The sequence below is a fragment of the Henckelia pumila genome, chromosome 4 (genome assembly GCF_033568475.1).
Source record: "Henckelia pumila isolate YLH828 chromosome 4, ASM3356847v2, whole genome shotgun sequence".
Lineage (NCBI taxonomy): Eukaryota > Viridiplantae > Streptophyta > Magnoliopsida > Lamiales > Gesneriaceae > Henckelia > Henckelia pumila.
In genome coordinates, this window is record NC_133123.1 from 146132787 (window position 1) to 146153627 (window position 20841).

The window sequence follows — 20841 nt, forward strand, 5'->3', positions numbered from 1 at the left end:
AATTTAAATACTAAAAATCATAAAAATCTCAAATTATGGGTTAAATGCTTGAAAATAAATCTTAAAACATGCACAATAATTCACATCATAATTTAACCCATAAATCTAAAATTCTAAATAAATAAAATCCCTAATTATGCATGCGAATTTACGTACTAAAAATATTGGGTGTTACAAAGGAATTAATCATAATTACTTGGGAAGGGTTCGGAAGCTCCGAAGGTAGGATCGGAAGCTTCGAAGGTGAGTTCGAAAGCTCCAAACAGGATCGGAAGCTCCGAAGGAGCGATCGGAATCTCTGATCGAATTACATCAGGCATGACATGTAGCAGGATCGGAAGCTCCGATCAGGATCGGAAGTTCCGATCACCTCTATCCGAAGTCAACCAGTGATATTTTGACACGTGGCAGATAAGCGAGATCGGAAGCTCTGATGTCGGGATCGGACGTTCCGATCGTCGTCTATAAATAGGGGGTGCCGAACTCACATTTGAGTGCACCAATTCCTCTCTTCTCTCTCAATTCCTTAGCCTTCTAACTCAGATCTAGGGAATTCTAGGTGTCCCGCGGGGAATCCGGAAGTGGCATAGCGATCCAGGCGTTGTAGCGGAGCTGTGGCCTAGTTTTGAGGCACTCGACAGCAAAGGGCTAACGACGGACGAAGGTATAGCTTTTGCTTCCTATAAATATTTAAGAGTATGCAATATCTTAGTTAAGGCTTTTAGAGCACTTTAATGATAGTTGTATCATTTGGCAGTGTAGAGCAGACTATAGGCGTGGACCTAGAGTTGGTAGAGCTTGCACTGATTTGAGGTACGAAAGTACTGTTCGAGATATCCTGACTGAGTATGCATGTATTATGTGATTGCATGGTTTATATGTCATTGATTTATGCTGCATCCATTTGCATATGAGCTATCTCCTTCGAGATGTCTGTTAGTAGGGTTTTTCCCTATCCTGTTAGTGGTTGGACTTCCATCGATTTGGGTCCGGCATATCCACTGGTATTATGGTATGGGAGCCACCTCCTGAAGCGACGGCACAGCGTGCTACATACCAGGGCCCGGTCTGTCTCTGTTATCTGATCCTTGACCTCGAGTTTATAGGGAGTTCACTTTGCATGCATGTATACTCATACTCTCGTACTGAGCGTTTTATGCTCACGTCTCGTACTCTGTGTTTCTGGACATCCTATTCCATGGGGCAGGTTTGCGATTTGACAAGGCGGGTGAATCCAAGAGGGGCTAGGCAGTTGTTGGTCAGCTGGAGCTTCGCCTAGGTTTTATCCTGTTGTTATTGGATTGATACAACTATTCGATTTGGTTGTATTATATTTGGGTATTTACAGATTTCTTGCCTTGGGATTGTATAATGTTTATGGTTTCCGCAGTTTTATTTTGATATCCATTTAATTAAAGTTAATTGCATGCCTAAGTTCTGTTTAGTAGGTGATCCAGGTAAGGGTCACTATACTTTGGAAGGGGCAGAGGATGGCTCGGAGGCAGCAGCAGCGCGGGGCGAAGCAGCTTTGGATTTGCCCGAGGTAGCTTCAGCCTTGCTCCCTGGCTGAGCTGGTGTCTTCTTCTTCTCTAGCATCCTCTTCATGGCAGCATTCATGACTCTTTTTTTCTGAGCAAGTAGAAAGGAGGTTAGTAAAAAAAAAAAAAAAAAAGAGAGAGAGAGAGCAAGGGCGGGGAAGGGCCATACCTAAGTTTCCTCGGACCGAGACATCGGCCGAGCTGAGCCCATGGTGACAGAGCAGATCTTCTGCCAGAAGGGCAGAAGTATCCAAGCACCTTCCCCCTATAGCCCTTAGGGCTCCGGTAAACAACTCCCCCTATTGAAAGCCCGGGGCAGGATCAGGCAGTAGGGGGAGAGTTTCCCTCCAAGCTGAGCATATGTCCAAGGCATCGGAGGGATGAACAAAAAAGAAAGAGTTTTTTCAGTTTTTGTTTGAACTGGGAGAGCCCTTAAAAAATTTACAATTAGGTCGGCAAGAGAAGTAAAAAAGGCCCTCCTCAGAGCGTTTGGGGAGCAAAAAGTTACAGATAGTAAAACAAGTTACTTCAAAGCCTAATGTTCTGAAGAGAACTATAAAGCTGCACAAGGTTCGGAAGGAGTTAGGGGTGAACTTCCCTAAGTGAAGCTCATAATAACGGCTGAGTTGCTGGAAGATGAGGGATAGGAGAAACCTAAGACCAGCTTCTAATTGATCTACATAAAAGGTGCAATATCCCTCTGGGGGATTGTCAGCTCGGTCATCAAGGTCAGGAATAATGAACTCATATTCCTTGGGAGCATGGGATAGAGCTCTTATTTTGTCCTCGTCCGAAGCATCTAGCTCGGAAGGATACAGCTCAAACCACGGCGCCGCAGGGACATCAGGGTCATTGCTCGAGTCAACATCCTGAGCTGAGGTCGAGGGGAGAGCAGGGTCCTGGCCTGTAGGCTCTCCTGCGGGAGTAAGAGCGAGGGAATCAAATTGATCCACCTCACGGAATACTTCGTCTGAGCTTCCAGAGTGAGCTCGGGAAGAAGTGGCCATGAAAGGAATACTTACTTAGGAAGCTCGGAAACTTGGAAGAAAGGTAAGAAAGCGAGGAAGCTTGGAAAAAGGAATTAGAAAGAGAATTTACAGAAGTAAGAAGTGAAGAAAGTGAAAATGAAGTTTTCACAGCAAGGGGCTATTTATAGAAAGCTCGGGTTAAATCGAACTGTTGAATTTAGACAGGTGTACGGCTCAGATTCTTTGGAAAAGTTACCGTTACCTAGTGCTTGTCAGAGTGACAGCTGGGCTCGGCGGAGCACCTCAGCTCGTCATTCTTTTAGGGTCATCTCAGAATAAAAATGAATTTCGAGTCTTTGACCTCAATTCGACTTTTATGGGAGGGACTTGTGATACCAGGAGGAAGAAACCACCTCAGCTCATCGATGACCCTAATATAAAAGGAACATCCCTAATCAACTAGAACCGGGTCGGGAGCTCAGCTCGGAGCTCGGACAAGCTCCCCCACCATAATTCCCAGCTCGGGTCGGGGGCTCAGCTCGGGAGCTCGGATTTCGGCCAAGCTCCCCCACCATAATTCCCAGCTCGGGTCGGGAGATCAGCTCGGGAGCTCGGAGCTCATCCAAGCTCCCCCACCATAATTTTCAGCTCGGGTCGGGAGCTTGGGGCTCAGCTCAGCCCCAATATTAGTAGGGAGTTAGCTTAGTAAATGTGTTCGACAACCTTGGTGAGCTAGTTAAGATGTTAGGATCAATGTTTAGGGCGAGTTCAGGAGTTCAGTAATAACTCACTCACCCCTTTTCATATGACCCCCGGGGGAGCAGCAATATAGAGTCTTAGTGATGATAGGTCAACTCGAATAAAATGTACATGTCGATATTTTCATGGTCAAGCTAGATTCAGATGAGATATCCGCCTATATATTCGGGATTTCAATCCCGGGATTCTCGGGTTCCTGATAAAGAAGGTAAGCGTAAGATTCGGAGTCCTCTCCTATAAATACCAGGTTCACTTTCATTATTTGGATCCTAATTTTCACTCGTGTACACACACCACTCTCTGTATTTCGCTATCCTAGCATCTGACTTGAGCGTCGGAGGGGATACGCCGGAACATCTTCCGGCCCCCCTTTAACACTCTTGTTCGTGGTTTCATGTCGGTAACAAGTCATCATTTATTGGAGGAGTTTTGTTAGCGCGACTAATTAGCTCATCTAAGAAGATCACTTTATTGAGGTATATCAATATAAACTCAGAAAATCACGGTCTCATATGATTCATGCGTGTTGATTGATCTCTTTAACCATTGAATTAATAATACACTATTTATAAATTTGATTTTTTGATAAATCATGGAATATTCCAAAATTAGTATCATAAATATTATAAAATAATTTAGATGCCAAAATATCAATAAATTCAATTCCAATTATTCGAAATCACTAGATAATTAAATCTGAAATTCAAAATAAATTCCAAAAAAATCATAAATTCAATCGAATCCCTACTCGGCTCAAATATAGCATATAAAACCAACAAATAGTCACATATCAATTATACAACTCGAATTAATAAAAAATCCCGAAATTCATAACCCTAAAATATATGCCACGATTTTTGAAAAATCGTGGCTAATTTAGCCACCATTTATATAAATCGTGGCAAAATTAACCATGATTTTAAAAAATCGTGGCTATTTAACCACGGTTTTTACAACAGTGGCTGAACTTAGCCACATTTTTTAAAAATCGTGGTTAATTTTGCCACAATTTAAATAAACTGTGGCTAATTCACTACAAGAAAAAATGCGTTTAACGACAGAATATATAAATGTTGTCACTAATTTACGACTGAACTAAATAATCTATCACCAATATTATTTAATGACGAAAATTTATTTTCTGTCGCAGATAACGACAGATTTTAAAAAAACCGTCGATGATTTAACGACAAATAAAAATGCCGTCGTTGTTTAACGACAAAATTATTATATTTGTCGTTAATTTGTGACGTTTAATTTTTGACATTGCTTAGTCGTCAATTAACGACAACAATATCTCTTGTCGTTAAACTAATGATGGAAATTTAAATATTGTCGGTATTTACGACAAAATATATTTAAGTTGTCGTTAGTCAACGACGGATTTTAATTATATGTCCTTATTTAACGACAACAAATGAACATCTGTCGTTTCATAAAGATTTTAGCCTCAATTGTAATTCCCACCTCTTCGCGCCTTTGTTTTTCTACACACCACTTTTCACAGATTGAGGGTTTCATTCTCCTCACGTTAACATCTAGCTCTTCTCAGCTCTCCCAGGTATGTTTACATAACTATTTTGCTTCTTTTTTACTTTTAATTTACAAAATTGTGGTTTGATAGAACACAAAATTTTCCCCAAATTATAGGGCTATGTTGTCTCTCATTCTACATTGCAAATGGACCGGTACTTACAAGTTTTTTTTTTTTTTTTTTATTTCAGTTTACATATTCATTCATTATTCTCCCGAATTCTAGGTATTTCTTCGCCAATGTCGCCGCGCCCCTCTGTCCCTGAACAAAAACCTTGTTCTTAAAATTATTTTCATTCTGATTAACAGATCCATATTTTCTTAAAATTTTAGTTTGTTCACTGCCACCCACGCCGGTCACTGCCGAGAATCCCGACCGTAGCATCCTCCGTCTACCCTTGCATCAGATTCGGTACTTAAGGTTTTGTTTTTTGTTATAAAAATTCATAGGATTTTGTTTATAAATGATTTTTTTATGGGAAAAAGGAATAATAAATTTTTTTGTTATAAACTACTAAAATTGGGTTTTGGTATGTACTGTTAAAATGTGTTTCTCTAATTATTGTGTGATTTGTCAATTTTTTCCACAAGTTCACATGGAAACACGATATAATTTATCAATTGAAACTTGAAAATAAAGTGCTTATATGTGCTTAATTGCTTGGTTGACAGTTTACTGGATTAATGTTTTTTGTAGCCTTTGGAAAAGTTTGATTATGTGCGAGTTATTTTAATTGAAGGCCACACACATGTATAATTACATTTCTGGGAACTCCCTCACCAAGACAGTAACAATTCCTAATATTAATATATTAGAGTTTTTCAGTACTTGAGTTATCTCATTTTTTATTATTTGGTGAGGTATCGTCTGCAGATAAATGAAGCTTTCCAAAACGAGGAAATTGGACAGCATATCATCAATGCTGAGGAAATTTCTGGATGCCGATATTTATATTTTGTTAGAATGTGTTTTAATATTAATATCATGCATGATGATCATATTTATATATGAATTTGTATTTGTTCATTTTGAAAATTAGCTGAGACGGCTTCAAAAATAGTTCCCATGATTCTAGGATCTTGATTGTTGACTAAGGTGGCAAGTAAGTCATATTGTGTTGTTTATATTTATTTTAAAAGTTGTTTGCTCATTATTTTATATAATTACTATTACTATTTGATCGATATGATGTAGGTTTTTACCGGAGAGCAATGCAGTATCGGCTTTTATCACTGATAAATTTGCTGAGAAACAGTGCTGAGAAACTGGAGGAGTTTGTAGTAAGATTAAATATCTTACCTATTTTTACCTATTTAATAATAGTTAAATCCATTAGGAAAACATGATTAATTTAATTATTTGACTTAAAATTAACAACAATAATTTTTTAATCTACAGATTTTTTTTTAATGAATTTTACATTCTTCTGTACGTGCTTTCTTGGAATTTAATTGATTACGCAAAAATTCTTTTTAGCATCTATCTCATTGTGTTTTGCTTGTTTTCTATGGTCATGACTGATATTTTTGGAATAATTGTACACATTTGTTTCAAAGTGATTGCTTGGGTTTTTTTTTTTGGTTCCTTTGTTTCTTTGTTTTATGTGAATAAATAATATGTATTTTTTTGAAATGCAGAAAACATATCAGTGGCGTCCTGACCATGATGCTCATATTAGGGCAACATGGAAAACACTTGCAGCTGATCAATGTAGGAGCATGCACTTATTGATCCCCAATCCGCCCCCTTTTCGAGTGCTCTTGACGACGATGATGATAGCATGCAGCCATAGTCATCTTAGATAAGTCGGTGCTAGACTTTTTTGGAAGGTATTTAAGTTACTTTGTGTGTTATGGTACTGTTTTCATGTTTTTGTCAATGAATGATCGTATACTTTGGAAGTGACCACAACAGTAAGAATGATTTTTGTCTTGATATTTTGGAACTACTGATATTATGGAATGATTATTGGTTGTTTTATTGAATATTTTGACTGTAAATTTGTGTTAGATTGTGTTGGCTGGGATTTGTGGTGGAAAATGTTTTATTGAATATTTTGACTCTGAATTTGTATTACATTGTATTGGCTGAGATATGGGGAGCAGGGGTTGGCACAGTTAGCGACGGAAATAAAATATGCGTCGCTAATATTAGTGACAAATAGTCAAAGTTTTCGTTAAAACTAACGACAACAAATTAAGTTCCGTCGCACGTTTATTGACAGATTTAAATAGTTTGTCGTTAAGTTCAACGACAAATAATTTGTTTCCGTCATGGTTTTTATTTAACCACGGTTTATATAAATCCCACGGTTTTTAAAAATGGTGTAAAAATTGACACGGTTGTTAAAAACCGTGACTAAATAAAAGCGTTGCTAATTTAACAATAGTTTTTCAAAAACTGTGGCTATTTTCAAAATCTGCAATGGTTTTTCAAAAATCGTGATTAAATGGGACATATCCAAGAATCGACCATTTAGGTTGATTCAAGTATTAATCCTTAAAGTATTAATCAATCGAGGACTCACGTAAATCGGATATCATAGCCTAGTTTGTTTTGTGCTTGCAGGAGACAGGAAAAAAAGATCGCAAGGAGTCAGTTTAGTCAAATAAAAGTTGACCAACTGATAAACTATCAATTTAAGAGAGAAACTGGAGTGAGAGGAAACTTTAATTGAGCAAAATTCTCGAAGAAAATAGTTCAAATCAGGAAGAAATCAACTGAATCTATCATCAGACTGAGCTTTTTCTCTTAATTCCTTAAAGAACTTATTAGTTTTAGTTAAGTTTGTTTCGCATTCACTGATTGAATTGTTGATCTTTAACGATAATTGCAATAAAATGAAACAACACGATAGATAGAAACAAAAGTTAATTAATATATGTTTATTTGCAATACATATTTCATACTCCACAACCATCATCCAGAAATCTATCACGGAGAACAACTCATTAGTTGCAACCTCATGACGTCTGGTGATGCTGTGATTATCTTCAGGATCTAATTTCTTTCAAGAGAATCAGTAAAGTGGTGCCTTAATCATTGAAGACATCCTCAGACTTGGTAACACCAAGTCGCTGCTTGTATTTTTCCAACCTCATGTCCTCATGCTGAGGAAGAGGAAATGAAATCTTCTTCAAATTCTTGACTTTAGTCTTCAATGTCTCTATCTTTACTGCAACTCCCGCTTTATACTTCTTCATTTGAGCGTCCATGGTTAACTCGTTTAATATCATAGTTGAACTAAAGAATATTAGATGTTATTTTATAGAAAATCCTTAGAATACTAAGAATCACTCACGTTATCACGTTTTTCCATAAATGTTTCGGTACACATGAGAATATGAAGATTCAACATGTTTCCCAATGCACTTCTTGCAACCATTTCATTTATTAAAGTGAACTAAAACGTGTTGCAATAGCCAACTGATGATGCAATTAGAGCAGCGTGAACCCCAACAAGTAATGTCAGCTGATGAGATCTGTAGTAGCCCGATTTTATTTTACAAGATTAAATGATAAAAAATGATTAAGCATGGATTAGAGACTTAATTTGGATTTAATTGGACGAATTATGATTTTTGGCCAAGGACAGTTCGGAAGGTCCAAACCCTTTGCAGGCTACGTTAATTTTGGAGCGTCCGAACCAGGATCGGAGCGTCCGAATTCAGTTAGGCCATGCAGTTTATGAGGTACTGTTAATACTGATCGGACACGAAGGAGTTCACAGCCTCCGAAATAGAGTTCGGAGCGTCCGAACCGTGCATGCAATGACGTGATCTGCATGCAGAGATCGGAGCGTCCGATCTTTGCCTATAAATAGGGGTTCCGATATTCAGATTTGGGCACCCATTTCACAAAATTTTCTCTCAAATTTTAGGTGTTTGTATCGATTTTCAGCCTTCCAAGGCCTGGTCTGGGAGTTGGCGAGGTACTCCGGAGTCGCAGCGGAGTAGTGCCTAAGCTCTGGGGCAATCATCATCAGTATACTCAAGTTCCCTATAAATAGTTAGGGAGTATGCTTTAGCTTAGTTAAAGCTTTTAGAATAAGATTATGATGCACGAGTATTTTGCATTGTAGTGCAGACTATAGGTTTGGACATAGAGTTGATATAACTTGCCTATGGATTTAAGGTACGAAAGTACATTTCGAGATATCCAGACTGAGTATGCATGTATTATGTAGTTGCATGATTTGTATGATTTTATTTGTATATACAAGTTATGACAGTATGTTGCATATATTAGCATCTTGATCCTGTATCTTTTGAGATATTATATAGTAGGGCACTCACCCTACGAGTAGTGGATGGTTGGATACATAATACTTGTGTCAGGTCACCAGTTATGGTTGGACACCTGTTCTAGTATCAAGTCATCGATATCCACATGGGGGTATAGGAGCCACCTCCTGATTCGACGACGCAGCGTGCTATATATCCTGGGCTCGGCTTGTGAGCTTGTTTCTTGAACCTCGTATCTTGGTACTCAGATCACTTGTTTTCATGCACATATAATATTTGTATACTCATACTCTCATGCTGAGCATTTTATGTTCACGTCCTCGTACTGTTGTTTGGACACCCTATTCCATGAGGTAGATTTGCGGTTAGACGAGTCGGGTGGTTCCAAAAGAGCTTAGACTGTAGGTTGGAAACAGTTGTTGTATTCTGCCTAGAATTTCAGTATGATTTCATTTAGGTTATTACACTGATTTTGATATGGTTGTACAAACTTGAGTATTACCGATTTCTTTCCTTGGGATTGTATATTATCATGGTTTTGCGGTGGTTATATTCTGATTATTATTTAATTAAGTTAAATGCATACGTAAACTCTTGATTAGTATGTGATCACTAAGTGAGTTACTACATGTGAAGTAATACACGTGTTTTTTCTTCAGTAGTGGTTCAATTTTGAACTAGTTTGGGTTTCTTGGACCGGGCAAAGACTTCGGTAATTATCGATATATTACTTCGGTTTTAATGCGAAGTAAAAAATACCTTTTTATTTCAAGTGCGTCTACTTTGGTACTTATCTGCCTATTACTTCAGATAATAGCCGAAGTAATAGAAATTATACTAGTGTATTATCCCGAATCCTTATAGTTATTTGTAGTAACTATTTGATCATCATATACTTCTAGATTAAAAAAATAGTGATATCATGTTCACTTATCTTTAGGCTAACACTTTAGACTATGTGCTCATAAACTAGTTTTTTAGAGGTACATAAATATTGACATAGATATCCAGCTGAGTATTCATGTTTATGTGTTGCATTATTATCTACCATATGATATATTGATATCCTGTCATAAACTAGTTTTTTAGAGGTACATAAGTATTGACATAGATATCCAGCTGAGTATTCATGATTATGTGTTGCATTATTATCTATCATATGATATATTGATATTCTGTCATGTTATTATGAACATGTGATAATCACTTCGAGTATGATATCAATTGAGACAACTTATTTAGTTGGGTCTCTCAGCTCTTGTTTTTTGTAACCGTGTGACAACCACTTGATCAATAAAGTAGCATGTGCGGTTACCCAAGACAGTGTTTGTCCAATAACACTGTCAGTATTTGAGGACACCACATTTGAATGGGCAACTTGCAAGTTGTTTAGGAGGTGAATCGTTGTTCAGTCACTTATCAGGTCTTAGGAGCAGAGGGCACTGTTGATTTTAATTTAATGAAATTTCTATCTTTTATTATAATTTGATTGTGTTATATAATTAATTAGCAAGCTTTCTGTTATCTTCAATTATTTATGTGTTAATGTTGTAATTAAAGTAATTACATGTTTAATACAAACCATAAAATTAAAAAATTGACATCCAAAAACCAAGCAAAGCATGAAAGCAATATGATATAGTTGATATTACCATTTAAATATATAATTTAATCATATAATTTATTATTAATGACCACATGTAGAATAAAGATCAACTTAAAAAATTAAAAGTTCTGAATATACCATATAATTTTGATATTTACATATATAATTGGTAGCTAATTTCTACAAGTAAGATAAAGAGATTATAGAATTATAAAATCTAAAAAAATTCATTCATGATGATATTTTATTAAGTAAATTATAAATGTAATTAAAATATTTTGGTTGCAGAAATTTTTGTAACACATCAGTTGTAGTCAACACCACTAAATATTGGTTGCAACAAAATTTATTTAAGAACGTAAGTTCTAATTTTATTTTTAAAATAACCAATGGACATACAAATAAAGTATGATGAAAAATCAAACAAACAATGCCAAAAAAATAATAATGAGAAAATGAAAAGAAAACAATTAGTTCTAGCCTTATTTTAAAAATAATCAATGTACTTGTAAATGATAAAGTGTTATGAAAAAATGTAGATTTGGAGAAATAATTACATCATTACACACTAACGTCACGGTCAGCCATCAATTTACTCTTATTCTCACGCCTTAATAGAATGAACAAAGCTCAAAAGTGATTCATTACGTACGTTTACCAAGTTGTCTTTGCTGTGGATGATTTGGCCAGCACGCTTGCCATATTTGTGGAGGTGTTGAAGCCCCATATATATATGGATGTTGTAAGCTAGCTTTGGGCAATTCATCACTTTTCAGTGTAATCAAAGATATCAACTTGTCCAAATATTATTTTAATCTCATCCCATAAACCCATGCTACTTTGTTCTGAACAACCGTTAATTGTGAGGCAAGTCTGATTCGTGTTAGTATCTAATTTCTTGAATGTAAAATCTGATCAAAATACTTGCTAGCTAACTTATGCCATAGCTAGCTAGTACTGTCAGGCGACATGTAATTCAGAAATTTTGTCAATATATTTCACATGCACCGAATCCAACCACAAAGCAAGCTACTAATTAATCTGATGCTTTCAATTACAAACATATCTTTTAATCATATATTCTACATGTCGAACGAAACGAGTACTACATAAGCGTTTTCTTGTCCCAAACACACACGAAAAAAGGTGAAACCAGCTGCTGTTTTTAATCAACAACCAAATTATTCAGTCATATATATCTATTGATGGACTCGAAGGACATGGGGCCTGCTCTCATGCGCTGCCATTGGAATGCTGCTGAAGTTACAATCCACCATCAAAGCCGATTGAACGTCGCTTTCTTGAATCCTGACTTTTTCTATAAGTTGTAGTAGAATGCTTTCCAGCTCTGCTCCATTCATCCATCCATGTATTTCAGCTCTGATGCGTCCCAGATTTTCGCGTATCAAATTCCACGCTGGGAAGTTCTTTCTTGGCATCATGAAGTCTCCTTCCTCCAGCTGCAAACTCGGGCAGAAATCGCCTAAACCGTCGCCAAGATATATCATCCTCTTCTTCCCTTCTTTGGCTACAGAGCATTTGATCCTTTCCACAATCATACCCTGTCATTAATTAAACAAACGCAAGATATCAGATTCAGGACTACACGTTCAAATAATTAATAATAATACAAAAACACTCAAGATTTTATTATATACTTACCTTGCACATGTTTGGAGGGCAAGGATTGATGCATCCATGAGGAGACGACTTGAAATCAATGTAAGGAGAAATCCTCAACCTCCCTTCATCGTCGCAGTAGCTCGGGTTCGTGTTGATCTCGGAGAAGCAATCTTTTATTCCGAGGTGATCAAGAATCGTCTCAATGAAGAAGGTGTTGGCATCACTCACTATCCTCAGATCACACCTAAAAATTTATGAAAACATAAATCAAAACTCCAAAATCTTGACGACCCAATTCAATTCAATATATATATTATATATGTAGATGCATTATACGTACCCTAAAGCATGGGCGGTTTTGATTGCCGGCACTATGCGAGGATGTATCGGAACCCTCCTCAGCACTAGTTTGATCTCTTCAATGGTTTTTCCACGCTGATAGAGTTCTAACATCATCCTATCCTGCAATATCGTTTCAGAACAAATTAAACAAACAAATTTATTGATATTACGTACCCTGCAGAGAGTTGTAACTTAAAGATCAATACACGTACCATGACTGAGTTCCAAGGCATCGTGGGGAGAAGCTGATCGAACAAATCGGTGGCACCATGTTCGTCCACCACCCAATTGTCGCTGTCGGGCTCGATAATAGTCTTGTCGAAATCGAAAACCACCACAATTCCGGCCATGACTCAGAAATCCAAGTTGTTTGTGTGTCATCCAATAATCACATCCCAATGACTCAGAAATTTGAGTTCAAAATTATATTTGTGGTCGAAATATCAGTCGCTAGATTAGGTTGATCCGACAGTTAGATGTAATTTAAGGTTGGTTTTAAAATTTTATTTTCAAAAAAAAAATTATCCCCAAGAAAATATTTCATTGAGAATTGAGTTCTTTTAAACAAACTAGCAATCTCACTTTTTTTTTTATATAGAAGGTAATTCAAATTCAAAATTTAAATTCAAATTCTTTTGAGCCAACTACTAAATTAATCAAATGAACAAATCAAAATTATTCTACCTTTAGACACTCGCGTATGTATTTGAAATTACAAATCTTGGCTTCATATATATGCATGCATCTATATCTATCTATTATTTAAATCAAAGCATCGTGTAAATGCTGGATCAAATTTTTTTTTAGCCAGAATAATAGAAAGAAAGGTTATTTCCATTAATTCTTAATCATGATTAGGGCTGGGAAAAAATACGAAATGCCGAAAATACCGTCATACCGTACCGAAAAATTTACCGAATATATCGAAAAATCGGTATACCGAAAATTTCACCGTACCAAAATTTTCGGTATCGGTATATAAAATTTTTTATTTCGGTATACCGAATATACCGAATGTTTTTTTTTTAATTTTTCACGGTATACCGAAAAAAAACTCGGTATACCGAAAAAATACCGAGTTTTTTTTCGATATACCGAAATTTGTCGGTATACCGAATTTTTTTTATTTCCGGTACAGTATCCGGTATAAAAATTTTTCATACCAAAAATTCGGTATATCGAAATTTTCGGTATGGTACGGTACGATATACGGTATCGTAGTTCGGTACGGTATACCGTACCGTACCTAGCCCTAATCATGATAATATTTCAACTTAAACGCATAATAATTGATTAATTATTGAATTGGTATCTAGAAGGAGGCGATGATTAAGCATACTTTATAAATAATATAATATCACGTTGATATTCCTGACTAATGAGTTATCTGATTTATTGGAATAAATTACAATGTTATTTTTTTAATAGAATAAATTGTAAAAAGAATATGTGCGTAGTTCAAATGAAACAACCACCCACAATTATTCACTCAATCATATAATGAGAATTGATTCCAACTTGTTTTCAAGGCATGTCCAAGTTGCTTAAGTAGATAAAAAAAGGAATTAATTCGAACTTGAAGAGTCTCATAATGACTCTATTTATTCCTTTCATTACTTAGATGTATGTATATGCAAAAATAAATAACTACGGAAGTAAATAGCAGAAGATGATTTAAGCTGGCTAGTATGCTTTAAATTAATAGATCTATTTTCTTGAAATTTGTAACCAAATGAATGGGTTATACGTTCTTTTTTTTTTTAAGATTTTTTTATTATACGCGTTCTATTTATTTTAATTCTTCTTTTTTATATTTTCAATTTTTCTTATATAGGTTAATTCAAGAATTAAGTATTAATTTTAGAAAATTTCAATTCATGAATACTCAATTCATTTTCCATTTTCTAAAAAAATTCGATTAATCGAATTATAAATAACTAAATTTTGATTTTTTATATTAAAATTTATATATATATTATAATATTTGTTGGACGTTTTTATATTTAATATTGTATTCAATTTTTTTTTTAATTTTTTAAACCATAACATGTTTTTCTATGATAAAAATGTCTTATTCAATTATTAATTTTTTAAATTATTTTTAAAGAACAAATCGGTTAATTGAGTTATCGAGATGAAGTAATCGATTTTAATTTGGCTCGAAGAAAAAAATTGTATATTAAAATTTTCCCTTTCGTTTCACAAATTCTTTTTAAAAAATTAATTAAAGGAAAAAAAAACCCGAAGAATCTAAAATTTGGAATAATTAAAACAAAAGGCGAAAACAATAAGACAAAGTTCAAAAAATATATTTAAATTATTATAAAATAAAGTATGAAATTAACTCTATATGGCCTGTCCATTCCTTTGGTTTGTTAACATGCATGTTTGATGGAACTGATAGGGGTGCTCATTTTTGCTGATAAATTCTTTAGTCCCGGCTTCAATTCTATAGGATGTTCAAGATTATGTGGTGTTTTTGGTTAGATTAGGTACGTGTGGCAAAGTTTTGTGTACATTCCAAGTCATTTTTTTTTTTTTTGGTCACTATCATGTACATCATGATAATAGTAGATTATAACTTTAGGACTGTTAATAAATTGAGTTTCGCTCAATTTGATAATTGAATCTTTTCGAGTATACATATAGAAATATATATACATATGTATTTGTCAGGATCGATATACTATTGCTGCTGGAGTAGAACAAATAGTAAGCTGCTATTTGTCCCATTGAACGAATGAAATATGCGTCTACTGTTTCAGCAGTGAGTTTAACAGTGTTAGTCACTGAACTCTTCCTTTCTCTAGATCTCCAGAAGTCAACCAACAAAGATACGATTGTGCGGAAAATGTCAACTGGGAGATTGACTCAATTGCGAGATTGACTCGCATCATCTGGTTTAACTGGTGTATGAGAGGAAATATAAAAGCAGTAGATGACATAGAGGTTGTTTTTGGATGTTCGGAGACTCAACTAATCTTACATCACCCCTTTTTCTGCTTTATAAGGTATCACTATAAGACTTTGACACGACGGCCCACCTCAGCTCGGGACTTACCCCAATACCTACTGCTGAGACTCCGAGTCACTCTACTGATTTTAGCCATCATCTGAAAACATATTACAAAGGTTTACAACACCTCAAATGTAATACAAAGTTTGTAACTAAACACTAAGCACAAAATGATCCTATGAGATCTGATATGAATTGATGTGGGTGCTGATTTTCTTCGGCTTCCATGAGTGATCTTCAATATAAGCGTGAACTCTTCTTGTATGAATGTACGTAACAGCTGAAAGTGTTCAAATTTTATTGTTTCTTTGATGAGTGTTGTGAATTCTTGTAAGCCGACCATTTTTACTGATGGATGTGGTCTTTATTTTTAGTGGCAAGATAATTGTTGTCTTGATTCAAATACATTTGTTGAAAAATAGTCGTTTTTTTGTCATGTAACTCATTGTAATAAGATACGTCGTGACTGCGTATATTTGACTTTGATCAATGTACTAGAGACTGTAGGTTAATAGCTTTAACTGGTTACGAGAGAGCTTCTGCTGAGTTGCTCTGTTGCTTCTGTTGCTTTCATAGTTTGTCTGCTGGTTTTCTTTAGTTCTGCTGATATTACCTGTTGTGACTTCGATCTGCTTATCTGAGTAGCTATCGCTACTGCTAGCTACATAGTTCTGCTGGTTAGCAACTTGCAATCAATCATCTTAGTTGGGAAGGTAAAATAAATGTTTATCTTTCTATTTGGTAAGTTTCGGGGAAAGCATTTTGTGCTATTGATTTGCCACAGCAGAGGTTCTCTTCCCAAAGTGAAGAAAAGTATAGTATGCATCACTTCGTAGATATATTCATGTTACTCAGTCGAATACGTTGATGATAGGAAAAATTAAAAATATGAATTAATTAAATTATTAATTTAATTTTTTAAAAAATACATAAAAATAAAATGTATATATGATTCTATTATTCGATCGTTTCAACAATAAATTACAATTATGTGAATTAAGTCCATAATTAATAATTATATGGGTTGAAGCACAAAATATTTAACTCAATAAATTTATAAAAGTATTAATAAAATATATTATAATATTATTCGAGACGGGTCGAAAATCCTGTCGGGATTAGGTTTGATTCCCGATCTCTATCCCGATGTTAATCAGGACGAGAAAAATCCCCAAAATTCGGGTCGAGAAAATATCGGGATGAGATTTTTTCGGGACGAGAATGAAATGAGATTCAGGCAAGATTGAGATTTAGAAAATTTTTCCACTAATATTTTTTATACAATGAATCTATATAGTTTTTTATGATGTTAGAATCCACAATCGTTATCTTTCGATATGCATTGGATAATTAAACTCTCGAACTAATGTAATAGTCTGCAAACTAAGTTAGTCTAGTAAACCGCATTAGGCTGGCCCTATGCAATAGATTAGTCCAAAAAAATATGGTGGTAAGAATGAATCCCTATTTCCAAATCTTGGTATGCATAATATATATACTATCATAATCATTTAAGGAAAAATATAGATAAATATCAAATATTATCTTATTAAATATGATGGTTAAATATAAAAAAAGAATTATAAAAAATATGATTAAAAAAAGGATTGGCTAAAATAGTTTTTATGATATTTTTTATTTAATTGATTAATTAGATGTTTTTTAATATTTTATAAATATATTTTTTGTTAATCAAAAATTAAATCATGATCTCAAAATTAATTATTCTAGATATGTAAAGTTATTTATGGTGTATATATAAACAAACATTTAAGTAAAATATATGATTTTTTTATTAAATTAAGATGAAATTTTATCATGTTTTTCTTATTTTGTAAGAGTATTTTTGGTTTATAAAAAATTAAACCGTGATCTAAAAAAAATTATTATACGCCTTTTTATATTTTATTAAAATGTATATGACGTAGATGTTTCATGTTGATTAATCTTGATATGAAGATGGTTGATTAAACATAGACATTATTAGATAATTATCGTTTAATTTGGTTTCAACATGCGATCTTAGTTGAATTCTTTTGAAAGATTTAATTCATTTAAAATCTATAAATTGAATTAGAAATAGTTTTTTTCTTGTCGTAGTAGCTCATTGTATAAAGGTACACTTGACTGCGTATATTTGACTTGGATAAGTGTTCTAGAGACCGTAGGTTAATAGCTTTAACTGGTTACAAGAGAGCTTCTGCTGAGTTGCTCTGCTTCTTCTGTTGCTTTCTTAGTTTATCTCATGTTTTTTCTTTATTTCTGCCTATATTAGTTGTTGTAGCTTCGATCTGCTTATTTGAGTAGCCATCGCTACTGCTAGATAGCTCTGCTGGTTAGCTACTTGCAATCAATCATCTGGTAGCTCTGTTACTCTGTTGCTTTTTCTTTTACTCCTTATATTGCTTATGTTGATTATTTGTCATAACGCAAACCTTAATCATTTATTATAGTTAGAGATATTAAATACACAGGCTAAAATACCTGTCATGTAAAATTATATATAGTTAAACATATTGATTTTATTATCAAATTATTTTTAAATAAATTAAAAAATATTATTTTACTTTAATTACAGTCGAAAAACAATAAGTTTTAAAAGTGTTTGTGAGTTTATCATAATTATAATAAATAAATTTATCCATTTTTATGAATTCTTATAAAAGTCCAACCAAAATTTTTAAAATGATTTAGTTGTAGTAATAAAACAAAGATCATTTTAGGATTGATAAAAACTTTTGTGAGACAGTTTCATGGGTCAATTTCATTAGATGGATCTCTTAATTGGGTCACTCATGAAAAAATATTACCTAAAAGTATTAATTTTTATTATGAATATGAGTAGGGTGAACCCGTTTCACGGATAAAGATCCGTGAGATCGTTTTACTGGAGACCCACTCGATAAGATTTTATCATTATTAATTACAATGCATAGGATAGAAAGTTGTTTAAAACAAGCATATTCTTTGAGGTTACGTTTTTTTACGGCCTTTGAGGTTACGTTCGCCCCCCCCATAAACACGCGTTTTTAGTTCGTTTTTATTTGCCGGTTGGACTCCCAACTTCACATTCTTATTGACATTCCAGAAGACTCTAAAGCACTGTGCATGGTAAAGATTGCATAAATCTAGAAGTATCTATATTATTCAAAACTTATGTAGAACTATCTAGAATACACTTGTATATATAATTTTGTACAGAATCATGTAAAAAGAAGCATTTATACATGTGCAGATGCTAGAAACTTTTGGAAAATTAATCTTCATCGTCAGATCAAAACGATCTCATCCATTCATAGTAGAAGCCACTAGTATAAAATGGTAAAGCCCTCATTTGTAAACCACCAACTTGAAAAGCAATACAAAGTAAGCTCTCTTGTGTTCTTAAACACTTGCACACATTTGTGCTATAAAGACTGCTTTGTTAGTACTCACAAGGGGTGAAGTTAAAAGGTGTTAAGCACAGTGAGGGAAGGGATTACAGGTTAACGCTCACTCCCTGCAGTATCGTTTCAAAACAAATTAAAGAAACAAATATATTAATGATATTACTTACCCATAAAGTTGTAACTTAAAGATGGATACACGTACATACCATGAGTGAGTTCCAAGTCATGGTGGAGAGAAGCTGATCGAACAAATCGGTGGCACCATGTTCGTCCACCACCCAATTATCGTTGTCGGGCTCGATGATTGTCTTGTCGAAATCAAAAATCACTACGACTCCGACCATGGCAAAGAGAAGAGGAAAATTGTGAACATTTTATGTTTTGGATAGGGATGTAAATGAGCCGAACAGTTCGCGAGCTGTTCGGAGCTCGGCTCGTTAAAAGCTCGTTCGAGCTCGTTTAATGAGGCTCGTTAAGGCAAACAAACCAAGCTCGAGCTTTACAATGTTTGGCTCGTTTGCTCGTGAACATGCTCGTTAATAGGCTCGTTAGCTCGCGAACAAACTCGTTAACAAGCTCGTAAGTCATCTCTTAGACGAAAAAATAATAGTATTGATATTTAATTATAAATTTACACTTTACTTATGAAAAATATTGAAAAATCTATAAAAATTAATTTATTAGAATAAAATTACAAATTTTAATAATAATATTATATATATCTTTTCAAATATATAATTTAGTTTTTAATTAATTTAATGAATATTTAAATTTATAGTTTAAATATATTAAGCTCGTTTAGGCTCGATAAAAGCTCGAATAAGCTTGTGAGCCATGAATATATTCGTTAAATAAGCTCGGGCTCGGCTCGGTTATAAATGAACCGAGATTGAACATTCAAAAGCTCGGCTCGACTCGTTTACATCCCTAGTTTTGGGAAACGAATGGAGACTTGTAGGCGGGGGTCGGGTATATACTTTTGGAGGAATTTAAAGTTAAGTTTTAAAATTTTGTTTTCAAAATTAGTAACCAAATAAATGGGTTATACGTTTTAATATTTTTAAAGTTTTTTTTAATTATTTGCGTTCTATTTTTTTAATTCTTCTTTTTAATATTTTAAAGTTGGGAGGAATTTAAAAATGGCTTTTAAATTTTGTTTTCAAGGTGAATATTCCATTGAGTTATTGTAAACCAAAAAGAAATCCCACTTTCCTTTTATATACAAATCACAACAAAAAAATCCCACTCAACCAAGTCGAATTCGAATAAGAAATATTTGTAGCATTTAATTTTCAAAAGCAACTAGAAGAAATATCCTATTAGATATCTATTAATTAGTTTAAATTCATTTAGTTATTAATAATAATCTTACGTGGGTGTGTATTCAATTTATTTCTATATCAGTATTTTCATGTTGGATATATAGGCATGTCCAAATTAAATATTGATTTATCCTTAAAACAGATCGACTCAAATATTTTTATGAGTTTATCAAATAAAATATATGTTTTACAAGAAAATTTTTATATTTTTAAAATTATAAAATTTTTCCTACATTTGTTTTGAGAAAAATCTTTCATAAATACAGTTAAGATAATTTTGTAATTTTAAATGTAATTTGTAATCCAATTTATAAGGTAGTATTTGCAACTTCAATTTGTTAAGAAGATTTTTACAATCACTTATTTCTAGAAGTTTCAAATATTATCGTTATATCGGTTTCCACAAATTATTTCATGTGCTCGGATTAAAAACCTTGGAACCAAAGACATTAATGCAAGTATTTGATTTACGAAACAAATATTGAACTAGCAACGCGAAG

At 34.0% G+C, this 20841-nt stretch overlaps 1 protein-coding gene and 1 long non-coding RNA gene across 4 annotated transcripts; one reads left to right on the forward strand and one right to left on the reverse strand.

The window, feature by feature from the left end:
• Positions 1-4703: 4703 nt before the first annotated feature.
• LOC140866081 (uncharacterized) lies at positions 4704-6894 on the forward strand. 2 transcript variants are annotated; one of them, XR_012144798.1, is made up of 5 exons: positions 4704-4826; positions 4916-4953; positions 5132-5901; positions 5994-6079; positions 6437-6894. It is a non-coding gene; the product is annotated as an uncharacterized lncRNA (long non-coding RNA). The 2 variants fall into 2 exon arrangements; XR_012144797.1 differs by lacking the exon at positions 4916-4953 and adding an exon at positions 4990-5024 and having other exon boundaries at positions 4714-4826.
• Positions 6895-11665: 4771 nt separating this feature from the next.
• On the reverse strand, positions 11666-19287 carry LOC140867021 (inorganic pyrophosphatase 1-like). Of its 2 annotated transcripts, none has more exons than XM_073272088.1 (4): positions 19226-19287; positions 12613-12734; positions 12312-12516; positions 11666-12211 (listed from the first exon to the last, which is right to left on the reverse strand). In XM_073272088.1, the coding sequence occupies exons 1-4, from the start codon at positions 19244-19246 to the stop codon at positions 11849-11851; spliced, it is 711 nt and encodes a 236-aa protein (XP_073128189.1). In that variant the 5' UTR covers positions 19247-19287; the 3' UTR covers positions 11666-11848. The 2 variants fall into 2 exon arrangements, with proteins under 2 accessions (XP_073128189.1, XP_073128188.1); XM_073272087.1 differs by lacking the exon at positions 19226-19287 and adding an exon at positions 12827-12974.
• Between the last annotated feature and the right edge of the window lie 1554 nt (positions 19288-20841).

Excerpts from the sequence above, each read along its gene's own strand:
- LOC140867021 (XM_073272087.1), bottom strand. The coding sequence starts at position 12,964 with ATGGCCGGAATTGTGGTGGTTTTCGATTTCGACAAGACTATTATCGAG. Across the intron at positions 12,517-12,612 it reads AAAACCGCCCATGCTTTAGG|GTGTGATCTGAGGATAGTGA; the intron begins GTACGTATAATG and ends ATAAATTTTTAG. Across the intron at positions 12,212-12,311 it reads GCCCTCCAAACATGTGCAAG|GGTATGATTGTGGAAAGGAT; the intron begins GTAAGTATATAA and ends AATTAATGACAG.